This window comes from Lepisosteus oculatus, chromosome 29 (genome assembly GCF_040954835.1).
Source record: "Lepisosteus oculatus isolate fLepOcu1 chromosome 29, fLepOcu1.hap2, whole genome shotgun sequence".
Taxonomy (NCBI): Eukaryota; Metazoa; Chordata; class Actinopteri; order Semionotiformes; family Lepisosteidae; genus Lepisosteus; species Lepisosteus oculatus.
Window position 1 is genome coordinate 487,592 of NC_090724.1, and position 12,663 is coordinate 500,254.

At 39.2% G+C, this 12,663-nt stretch overlaps 1 protein-coding gene across 10 annotated transcripts in view; it reads right to left on the minus strand.

Annotated features, from left to right (window-relative positions):
- The window catches only part of ptprsa (protein tyrosine phosphatase receptor type Sa), a 313,640-nt gene that overhangs the window by 80,010 nt on the left and 220,967 nt on the right, over positions 1-12,663 (minus strand). For 8 of the 10 annotated variants that reach the window (XM_069186054.1, XM_069186057.1, XM_069186055.1 and 5 more), the window contains 2 exons: positions 4,037-4,342; positions 150-343 (listed from right to left, as the gene is read on the minus strand). The exons of the other annotated variants lie outside the window; for them this stretch is intronic. In XM_069186054.1, the coding sequence (XP_069042155.1) occupies positions 150-343; positions 4,037-4,342 (500 nt within the window). The remainder of the gene's footprint in view (positions 1-149; positions 344-4,036; positions 4,343-12,663) is intronic. 10 annotated transcript variants of the gene reach the window in all.

Genomic DNA, 12,663 nt, shown 5'->3' on the forward strand with positions numbered 1-12,663 from the left:
CGGGGAACATGCAAACTCCACCCTGATGTGTGCTCAAGGATGAAATCAAGCAGGAGCGCGGATGCCCCTTCTGGCAGGATAAGATTTCTGCCTTTACTGTGCTCAACCCACTGCTCCTAGACAAGTCCTCCTCCCTTCACTCCGCCTACCTGGGCGTCTGCCAGCATGACATCCTTGATGAGGGGCAGTCCTCGAGATTCACCGTTCTCTACCCGCACGTAGTGCACCTGGTACCCCCGGATCTGTCCGTGCTGGCGCCCAGGCTGCAGCGAGCGCCACGTGACCTTCAGGGCAGTCGAATTGATCACCTCCACCTCCACCTTGCGAGGGGGAGCTCCCGGCACTGTGGACGTAAACAGCCTTTCAGACTCCAGAGCACAGGCTGGGTTAAACACGTTCACCACAGTCCCAGGCAAATCAGAAGGACTCCAATTGAGATCTCGAATGGCAATCAGCTACAAATTTCTTAAAAGAAACTAAACTATTTTAAATGGATAATAGATCCCAACAACTACAAAAAGTAATGCAGTAATTAGAAGAAGAATGTTCTTATTATTTTTTTAATAAGGCTATTAACATGCTGACACCTAGTCATGTATTAAAAAATATGCTAATCTCATTACAGAAGTAGTCAGGTTAATTGCTACCCAATTTTAACTGTTTACCACTATATAGCATTTAAATTCAGCTTTCCTCATTTAAACCTGCTATAAAATTTCCATGGAGCCAAGAAGCTCAGATGTCTAGCTCCTGACTGGAAGGTCCCAGGTAGGGCAAGCAATGTAGCTCTAATTCCGTGCAGACGGCTCCAAGGTACACTCAGGCTGCTTTAAAGATGAGTACTGGGGGTTAATCCTTCTGGGGGTCATGGCCGGCTGGAGTGTGATGCTGACCAGCTCCACCTCCAGTGTCAGATGGTTGAGAAAATGCTGGCCCTTGCACCCCATGGACTTTTATGGCTTAAAAAGGACCTACCTACAGTATAAAAGTTCCTTTAATTGATACACAGCCCTGGGTTGCTATTATACAGTACATACAGACCAGGGCCCCTCTCAGTTATACTGTGCTTAAGACAAGTGGACTGTGCCAAGTGCCCCTTAGACTCCACACAGCAAGTTCATATAGTTGAGATACAGTATTACCTATACTGTATGTCTCATGAAACAGGGGAACACTTAATGAAACTCTTGAGAGCGCCACGTGCTTACTGCTATTCATGAGAACAGAACATCAAAATAGAAGGAATTTTTCATTTTGTTCAGGAAAACCAGGAGTGTTATTTCAGCTTTAGTGGTTTTGATTTTATTTTGAAACTACAGAAATAAATGGCACTACTTTACTTTAAAAAAAAAAGAAAATGTCTTTCATTTGTACTGCAAAGACAAAAAGCACAGCTATAGACCTTCTTAACTTACTGAAAGTCACAATACAAAAAATGACAAATTCCTAATGCAAGAAATTGTAAAGGGTTAACCTCTTATCACCAACGGCACAGCTAACGCACTGGGTACAGGATTTAACATTTCGCCACACACAGGGATTCCTGTCTCTCTCCAAGCCAGTAAGTGACTTTAGAACCACCCAACCTCAGCTCTGCTATGCAAAAATGTCTATTGCTTTTATGGGTTTTCTACTAATGCACCTGAATCCGTAATTATTACTGCACGCGGCTCTACCTACTTTGTTTACTCACTTAAGGGTCTACAAATCTACTAATCACGTCTTTAATGCAAAAGTCTACCATGTAAATTCAAAAGCACTTCCAACAACTCTAGATAAGATAAAGTTTAAGACAAAAGATGGGTCAAACAGCCTTCACTTTTCTTAAATGTTATTCACTTCAAAACTGATAGCAGCTTTTGAGTTTAAGGTGCACATAACCATCCACATTTTACTTTCAATAAAAACTTTCAAGACTCTACAAGAAGTTTCTGGCTTAATATGCTTCTGGTGTTATGATCTATTGCACACAAAAGCATGTTGGTCTTGAATGACTTAACCTCTTTCACAACTTTCTTCTGAGCTTCTGAACAGCATTTTTTTCCCTTCCAAAATAATACATTAAAATATTTCGAATGAAGTGTGGTATTGTATAAAACACAGCACAGTGCTGCAGTGTTAAGTATTGCTATCACCAAGCTGGGGCCCTGGGCTCAAGTACAGACTCGGGGTGCTGTCTGCATAGAGTCCTCCCTGTGTTTGTGTGGGTTTCCTCCAGGTGCTCTGGTTTCCACCCACAGTACAAAAATAGACTGGTAACTTAACTGGCTTCTGGGAAAACCTGAATGTGTCTGTTTGTTTCTGTCTGCCCCATGACAGACTGGTGTCCCGTCTATCAGAGGGCAGACAGACACACTCTGTATCCTGCCTTGGGCCAGAACAATTATGTTTTGGCCCCTTGGTGACAATATACTCTATATAGTGTAGCTCAGAAACTCCTTTTCATAGTGAAAAGACAAACTGGTCAAAGCAGGGAAGTGGGGAGAAGTTGAGTTATACTTTAATTATTGCCTCAAGGACAGGCCTTGCAGAGACGTCCAAGGGGTGCTGGACCAATGAAATTATTTTTTTTTTGGAGGTTTGATGGCCATAGTCTCTGAGCCCCCTCTGAGGATGAAGCCCACAGAGGATTCCAAGAAGCCACCAGCCAGTACTGCTTTAATAACAAACATATAAATCAATCTACTCTTTGCAAGAGAAAAATAAAGATAAGGCACACCAAAATGTCAGTCCTTATTTTCTTCTTGATCAAAAAGCCCTTGCCTTTTCAGCATGTGCTCCCTATCTCAATATTTGCAAAAGTCCCAGATAAATGGCAACTGTTGAGCTAAGGGTGGCATTCGGTTTGCTGCAACTCTTGTTGTAGGCTATCAGCAGGCACATCAAGGCTGGTTCTCATGTAAGCAGCCAAACAGCCTTGTGATTGGTGTTTTTTCAACATCGCCTCAGACCTGAAATAATTTAACTCAAAAACGGAGAGGAAAGCCTTTGCTTTGAACACTTTCTTTAACTGATCCCAAGCACTATTACATACTGCTCTTAATTCATACTGTATATCACTTGTCTACAGTACCAACTAGCTCTCAATGAGGTGCTCGCCAAGTCTAGTGCATGCTAGAAGGCCAAAAATCTTTCATGAACAGGTGAGCAAAAAGAAAGACTGAATCATGTCAATGACAGTGATGAACACATTAAAGAACTCAGGTGGTTCTCCTGGACTTAAGAGTTTAATATGCAGTTTTTTTAAGGCTTTGAATTATGGGACCTGATACAGCAAATCCGTTTTTATTAAATGCTAAAATGATATATTTTTCCTGTTGTGATCTGAGGTGGCTTTCATTTAATAATGAACCTACAGATACACACAAAACAGCCAATCTATCGATAGTTGCCACCTTAAACTAAGAAGCTCCCCAACCTCTGGTCTGCCTGATAGCAGTCCTCATGGCAACTGAATGTTCTGCCTCAAACTGCCTGGCTATTATAGGACCAGATTGCTCCTTCAGAAGCAGATACCCACATCCTATATTTCAATATTGAAAAATAAAAGAGCAGCATTAGAAATGTCCCGGACAAACTTTACTTTAAGAGTGCGCGAAATAAATGAAACTGATGAATGTCCTATTTGTGCTGAAAGCAAAAGAGTTTCTCTTAAGCTTCAAAAGATTTTCAAAAGACCTCAATGCAGACAATTTAAAGGACTGTTTCAAAAAGGCCTTTATTAACTTTATATGTTTGACACTGGGGTATGCCATCTGGCCAGACAAACACTGTAAAAAAAAAACAGTTTATGACCTTCACTAAAAGTGAATATAAGGAGATGTAGAACATAATATTATAAGTGTAAAGATCTGTATATTGAATTTTCTATTCTCTTAGGTTGCCTAGCACAATGTGCAGTTTTCAAAGATAAGAATGGCTGTTTATGCTTTTTTGGGGCGTTGGCACTTACAGATGTCTAAAAATACACCTGATAGCACACACCACGTCATCTGCCTACTCGTATCTGTGGAAGGAGGCGGCTCGAGTTCAGTACCGTCTTCGTCTGTCCGGATGGTGACGGGCTCGCTCTCCGGGCCGGGCCCCACGGAGGTGTAGGCCACCACAGAGACCCGGTACTGCGTCCACTTCTCCAGCCCTTCCAGCAGAACTTGACTGGTCGAGGGGGGGATGTCGGTCACTTCCTTGGGGTTGCTGTCCTCTCCTCCCACAGCCTGGTAACGCACGCTATACCCCGCAAGGGCGCCATTCTGGCTGTCCGCTGGGGGCGGGCGCCAACTTACCAGTATGGTGGTGGAGCTGGAGCTGGAGCACTTAATGTCTTGAGGGGGGGCGGAGGGCTCTGGTCAGGAGGGAGGAAAATTGGGTGGGAGGGTGAAAAAAACAAAAAACAAAAAAAGATGGGAGAGATAAAGAAAATGATAAAAAAAAACTAAAGGAAAAAAATACCAAAAAGCTGGAGTCTGACTTAGGACAAATGAAAAAAAATGAAAGGGGACAATAAATTAATAATAATAATAATAATAATAATAATAATAATAATAATAATAATAATAATAATAATAATAATAATAATAATTGGAGCCCATATAACTGGGTTTTTAAATTATACAGGTATTAGTTTATGGGGGTTGTGAAATTTTACTGTGACAGAAAGAAACATCCATTGCCCCGAGAGGAGGAACTAATAAAAACAGAGAAGTGTGTCTGAAAACAATATCAACACTCAGTCCCTGTCTGTAGGGTCCTAGAGAAAGAGGCAGGAGCCACACTGTCTTTAAATCAATTATCCACTGGGTAGCAGGTGCACTGTCCCTAGCGTTCGTCATCAGCTGCCCTCCATCCTCATCTATGGCTTCAGAGGACTTCACAGGAGCGTCCTGACAGGAATTCAGACAGTCCATTTATTTCAGACTTTCCTTTTCTCACTTCTCCTTTAATTCAAATATCTTCTACGGAACCCATCATGTCCAGTGACTGTTTGTATGGCCCCACTGCACTTTTTCACTCTGTTCTTACAGTACACTCATTGCCTGCTTCTTCTCTGCCATTCGCTCAACACTCACAGATCCCTCCTTTGTGTTTGTTGTCAAACAGAGCCACTCTTTACATAATTCTACCTCAGGTAATGACAGCAGTCCCACCTGTGGTCTGAGTTTGAGCATTAATGCCAGCTTCATAGTGTCAACAACAGAAGCTTAATTTGTCTGTGTCTTCTATCTTAAAGCCTTGGACCAAGCTTACTTTCTCAAACACTCAATGTTTCTCCTGGTCACATTCAGCTTCTGCAGGTGTCCTAACCGTGGCAACAAGGTCAGGCGTCCTACTTGACGTGATGACGTCAATTTGCTCTATACTCGAATAAAGTCCTTTTCACACGCAGCAGGTTATTTTTTGGCGTACTGCTCTTTAAATGCTTATAAAGGTTCACTATTGTCCCTCTGAAAACACTCTGATTTTACATAGTATGAAATGAGTGAATCTCTGGACCTGATTTAATGGTTTATTTGAATTAATCATTGTTATTCACTATATTAATAACAACAAATTGCCGTTTTATTTTGATATTATAAACTTTAAGGTAATATATGTAAAGGTTTAAGTTGTTTAATCATTATGGTTGAACTTGTTGCCTTTTTGTACATACATCAAACTTTATATTATTATTATTATTATTATTATTATTATTATTTTCTAATAATGAATTCAAATAAAAGATAAAATAAATTCAGGACTCCAGTGAAAAGTAAAGTAAATTAAACTTTAACATCAGCAACAACACAAAATCATAGACATTCATTGGAAAAAAAATGAAACAAACTGGGAATTTGGCACATTAATTTAATTGCAACTGAAATAAACTGAAGGAAAGAAAATGTTAAGTAAATAGGAAATGAATAACAATAATAATTAAAAGAAATAAAATAAACACAAACAATTTCTGCATTTATACGTACCTGGCTTTCTTCAAATACTAACTAATGACTTTCTTACCAGAAGCTACCAAACGCAAAGATGCATTTGGTCTTTTTTTAACCCTTTCCCTCTCGGGCCTGTGTACTGTACTCCTAAAAACTACAGTAAGCCAATCTGTCCCGCAGCTACTTTTGGAAATTACAGATTCTTACCCAAAAATCTTGGTTAAGAAAGCTAATTGAATGTTTCCATTTTTATTTTATTCCAGCTGTTTAGAGGGAGAGGGTTGAAAATGCTTTTGTCCAGAGTGTCCACAAGCCAGTGATTATGGGCTGTTCTAATGGTAGGTGAAAAATCTACTGCTAGCACAGCATAGACCGACTGTTCAGAGACAAGGTCTGCAGGCCTTTATGTGTATGAAAGTGAGCAGGAACACATAACTTGCTTGTCTGAAACAGATAAAACTAAACTAATGCAACTCACTCCAGAGGTTTCTTCAATATTAGGAAAGGAAAACCCAGGGTTTTTCATTTTTTAAAGACATTAATGAAAAAGGTAATAAAATACAATTACATACTGAAGTTCTTTTAATTTAATTCTTGAGGGCTTGGACAAAAAAAAGTGAATGAAAAATGCCTGCTGAAATAAATGAGGATGCCTTTATTAAGACATACGGCAGCAGCAACTATATCACGGAAGAAGAATATCTGAAATAAAATGTCTCATTTTTTTATTGATTTTTTTTATTACTTACAAATCCATGAGTGACCTTTCACTTTGTCAACAGCTGTACGTCTTGTTCTACCCCCATTTCTCTCTAAAGGACAGTTTGCAACACTAACAAATAACACAGCCGTCCACCAGCCCTGTCACCTATTCACGGGCATAACTTCAATTCAGGAAACCACTCTTTAAGGTCAACGCTCATTATTTAGTTTTGGGCGGATCTGGATCTCCAGAAATGTAAAATGGTTCAGATTTGTTCACTGGATTATCTATGATTTAAAACCATTCTATTGCTAGAAATGTATAGAAAAAATCTAAATGTTTTTTTATTGAGAATTTGGATGTTTGAATTTTTTTGGAACAAAAAGACACTCCTGGAAATGCAGACTGCAGCGACACAGGCATGGAAATAACATTCAACTGGGCAGCATCTGAGCTGCAAGGGGCAATATAGGGAATTTCAGTGCCTTTTGCATTGATTTGAGCCCCCAGTTGCAGAGTGTGCAACAAAATCTGATGAAGGACAGGCCCCCATGCACTTCATTAGAAGCAGACAAAATGACTTAAAATGCTGTGGAATTGAATTCTAATCTTTTAATTATTTGTACACAATGGTTAAACCTGCCCAAAGTTTCCCCTGCTACATCTGTCATCTATTGCAGATGACCCCCAAGCACTGTGACAATCAAGCTCCTCTGTACACTGCTTGTGGACACCCCTAGACCTTGACTACACATAAACTGAATCAACCTTTACTCATTCAATAACATGGTACAGCCTTTCAGAGTCTGGAGATGCAGCTGTTATGCAGGATCATTGCTGTCCACAAATGCAGAACAGAAATGTTAATCTTCCCTTTGTGTAGAACTGAGAATTTAGCTACCACAGGCATTAACCTCTAGCACCACAGCAACTAGTGTGCCAATGAGGAGGAAACACTGGGCCAGTCAGGCCGAGGAGCTAAGGCACATTTACAAAACAAACGACATGATTTGAGTAGGAACTGAGGAACTGTTAGTTAAGGGGGGATGAAATTGAAGGGGTGAACAAAAGGTTATTCCATTATCCCAAAAAAATTGAAATAAAAAGCCATTTCTCCCAAACGAAAAGCTGCCTGGAATTGACCAAACAGTGGATATTATTTATTCTCGCCCTCAGTGGGCATAATGGCCTGCATAAATAGCTGCCTCCCATCGCATTTGACTTCACATAAAAAATCTTGAACCCTTATAACCGTTTTTGAAAGAACACAAATTTTCCATTCGCAATACAGTCCACACTGCTCATTGAGTAGGTAATACTGTTATAGACTTCCAGCAGCACGAGTTGGTTAATTCTTTCTTTTGGTTGTACATTTTTAATGGTCTTTCACAGATAAAATATTATGGTTTAAATGTATCTGACTGTCTTGGAAAAGGAAGGTTAGCCTGTCAGCAAATGTTTTGCTCTTATTATAGATGGTACAAGCCTGTTGTGTGCTGAGCAGTCCTACAGTGCTCCAGTGAGGGGTGTGTTCATATTTAAGAGGGCTGTACACTAGAGTATCAAGCACAGGAATTGTACTTGCAGTATAACTGCCAGAAGGCAAAGAACAGGCATGACAGATTTATAGCTTCAGTTAGAAAAGGGAGAAAAGAAAATATTTTTTTAAGAACAATTTTTACTTTACATTGTCATGGTCTATTTTGCACTATGAAGCTGTATTAGTTTTATATCAGGGGAACTTACATTTTGTACTCTCTGGTTCTTTGAGAGAAAATAATTCCTGATATGTGATACTGCATTCTTCTTGAATATTTGCAGTTTCTTACACTGCCAGAACATTTAGCGGTCATAGGCCTCAGGCACAGAAAAACCACTGGGGTGAAGTTAAGCATGTTTGTATTCATGATACAGTGCCAGCCACTTCATTCATGTAGACTCCTATAATGCACTCTCCACCAGTGATGTGAAACCATTTTAAGTAGGGAAGAGTAGCACCATTTGCAGAATACAATGTTCACTAAAGATTTATTCTGACTCTACCAGTGATTTGCGTTAGTATAAACGTCAACCTAATCCCTTGCTATTGTGTTCTGTGTGGCTCTTTCATTGTGTTATTACTGCAGTTGACAATGATGTCACTTGGTAAAATGCTTAAAAATGGTTCTGGTTATGTAAAGGTAAATACAATTTAAAAAGTTGATTTGATTTATGCAACACCGATAATTATTTCCCAATTTGAAATTGTGTCTTCTGTTGACTAATATAATTTTTTATTTACACAGACTCATCTTTGTTTTTTCTGAGTTGGCCTAGCTTACACAAATTTGACTTCTGAATGGTAAAGGTAGTGTTCTCAGAACAACAGATTAGGAAGACACGCCACACCATTGGACAGCACACATTTTTGTTCAATCATTATGATTTTTTATCAAATTCTGTCAAACACACCACTTCAACGTTATTCAGTGGATTAATTATTTTTTTCAAGGATTTAATCACATATTTAAACAGAGTAAAAGCAAATGAGATACTCCAATTCCTAAATAATTATTTTTCTCTTTGTTCACAGGGTATAATTATGAGAAACAGAAAATAATGAAACACGCTCTCTGCAGTTTAATCACCAATATAGCTGACTTGCCAAAGGCTGCCTGTTGACTGCATGTTATTAAAAGCTTAAAGCAGGTGGACTGGATGTGCGAAACCGCTTGAGAACAGCCAACACTTACCTTGAAGGTATCAATAAGACATTTTTTATGACTGTCCAAGCCTGAATGACCTTCCTGACCTCTTTAATAAGAAAAAACGAGCACAATTTTAACCCCTGCAGGAGGCCAGACTCTTGAGCCATATCACAAAAATGCAGTTTCCCAGGAAAGATTCATCTGTAGCTATTAATTTGGAGAATTTGCTATCTGAAGGCTTTCAGACAAAGCCACTTGCCCTTCCTGAAAGAAAGGCTGGAACTGATAGTGTGGTGTGATAGGAAAGAGTGATGAAAAAAGAATTGTCCGTTCTGTTATTTTCATAAAAAATATTGTAACTGCTGGAAATATATACACCTACAATATGGAGAAATCCTCAAATTACTGCTTCTAAAGGAAAAAAAAATACTCATTACTACTATGCGTAATACAAATACATATTACTATGTGTTCTAAGAGGATATGGTAGGTGCAGTCTATACAAACCGGTGAGATACCACAATGTATCAGTGTTCCACATTCATACAGTATGTACGCAAATGTGGTTATAATAATAACACATACATAGAAAAAATAAGTTGTGATTATTACACTTTTAAAAAAACATCAAGCTGAATGTGCAGTAATTCCAGGTTAAACAAACACTGTGCAAATATGCCTTGATAATTGAGTACTATACATTTTACTGTTAAAACACCTTCGCTACAGTATATGCACAGTTTCTTAGCATAGCTCTGTCCACAAGCTTGAAGCTACAACAGATTTTTCCTTGACCTTAGGCAGATAATCTGGATCTTTAATGTTGTTTGTGTTGCCTTTCAAACTTTCAAAATCACCCCACAATATCAAAAAAAGGCATAATAAAGAATGGGCTGAAGGATCTGAGTCTGTCATTTCAAGCAGTGGGCTAAAAAAGTCCCCATGTATACTTACTGTTACCTTTAGTTTAATGGATTTTGTTTCACAATATTTTGCTTAGTGCTGTGCTGACTGTCACATAAGAACCAACCGACAGCAAAGACCACAAGCTGTTCCTCATGTGACGTGAGCCGTACGCGCTCCAAAAAACAAAGAACAAAAGTAAAAAGCTAGGTGACGTCAAGCCATTCCATGGAGAGTAGTTTCAAACAGAGAAGAGTGAGAAAGAGAGAAAGAGACGGAGGAAAGTGTATCCAATCCAATCCATGTGTCTGTGCCTACTTCCATTCTGAATCAATGCAACACAGAAATAAAGGCACCATGACACGTATATACATACATAGACATACAAAGAAACGCCAGATGATGGATGGACACACAACATAGGTCATGCCTAGGCTGCCAGTAACCAGGGATGCAGTGCATATTTACCTAGAGCTCCCAATTAAAAACTTTTGCCTTGTTGGAGTGACACATGCAGCTGAACCATTTGACAGTTTTACATCTGCTACAAGCTAGTAATGGTGAAGACTGGGGTCGACAGTGTTTTCCCCATCGGGCTGGTAGAAACAGGAATGTGTTAAAGAGGCCTCCCACTACCATGACTTCCCTCTTGCATTCACATTCAACATGGAAACATGTGAGCACTCCCCAGAAGGAAAACGCCAACACCTGGCCCTCAGGAAGGGCGGAACGAATGAAGATGTCTTCCTCGGACTTTGATAGGAGAGTGTTATTTTTCCTACTTATGCCAACTGCAATAGCACATGAATGATACCCCCTGAACATCCTTCCCTCTCAACTGTTCTGTAATTCAAGTACAATTACTTGGAAATTGGAAGAACTGAGCTGCACCCATGTGCCTAAAGGATATCACTCATGCAGGAAAGAAACAAACGTTGAAAGCTTATTCTACATATAGACACACATAGTTCAGACCTCCACCGCCTCCAGCAATATTTATTTTTGTTTGTTGAACCATACAGATTTTACAGTGGTATATATTCTAAGTTTGTGTTATTTTCCTTCAGTTCAGGAAGTGGCAGTTCAGATTCCTTGTGAATGAACTAAAGGCAACTGGAAAGGCAACTAAATAAACTACATGATTGAAAGGGTGACTTCAAAAACAGAAGCACATATTTCCAATTTTCCAGCACTTTTTGATTAAGGGAGTACAGTATATTTTGCAAAATGTAATTTTCTAACGTATAGGCAAAATTGAGGGAATGACCAAATGGCCTTCATAAATAACGGAGAATAACATTGACCTGCCTCCTACTTGACTTAAGAGTTCAGCATTCCTTTGGCAAGACGGTTGTTAGCATTATCCAACTCGTTGCAAGGTTTCAAAAGGTGTGTTAAGGCAGTGAGGTGGTCAGTGCTTGGCTCAGGGGGGGTCATTCTGTAGGCACTGGCCACGGGAAGAAAGAGCTTGTTGGCATTTTCCTTCACCAGAGGCATCTAAACAAAGCTGCCCTTCTCGTTACAGGAAGAAGGTCTACCTTCCTACCACCCCTACACAGGTAAGTGCTTCAGAAAGTCATGGAAGTCTAGAGCAATGAAATTTGTGGGTTTCAGTAACAAGAAAAAGTGCACTTGCTGTGAAAAAAAGAAAAAAAATCACTGCTCTTGTCTGGAATCAACCTCTTCACATAAGCACATTTGTTTTTGGTAGGATATAACACACAGAAACACGTAACTCAAAGAAAAACAACCAAAGGAATACAAGAAACGTTGGTTGAGGCATCCACAGCCAGTGAAATCTTCCCTTAAAATGGAGGCACATTATTATAATCCATTAAACTAAACACAATGGTCAGACATTTGATTACTATTTGTTACTATGGCTAAACCTTTTCTTTGAAAAAAAAAAAAGAACATCGCCAGCCATCACCTTATCATTTTCAACCTGACAGTGATCAAGAGGCAAAATTAATATTCAGTTCAGTTTAAGATGAGGGTTCAAATCAACACACCTTCAGTCCAAGACAAGAGATGTTGGGATGCATACATTATTTGTCAATGGATGTAGAAAAGATGGCTGACAACATATAATTTTAAACACTAAATTTGACTTTTCCTATGATATATTCCTGAACAGCTGCCTATAGTGAAATAAGCATTATTTCCAGGAAGGAAAAGTAATTTCTATACTGAATATTAAAAGTACTTTTCTGTGGACCACATTAACTTGATATTTTTCCTAAGGCATGACATTTTGGCAGTGTCCAATAAGCACAATTCAAACACTATGGGGGAAAAAAAGCATTTTCTTCAGCTATTTTCTGGCCATGAGCTGAGAACCTCCCTTGCTTCAGTAAAAGAAAAAAAAAAGTTAAGATTTATCGTTTTAATTTCCTGACTTGGAGTTACTTGTGCCCTTTGAGTCAAAACGAACAGCATATTTTGGTAT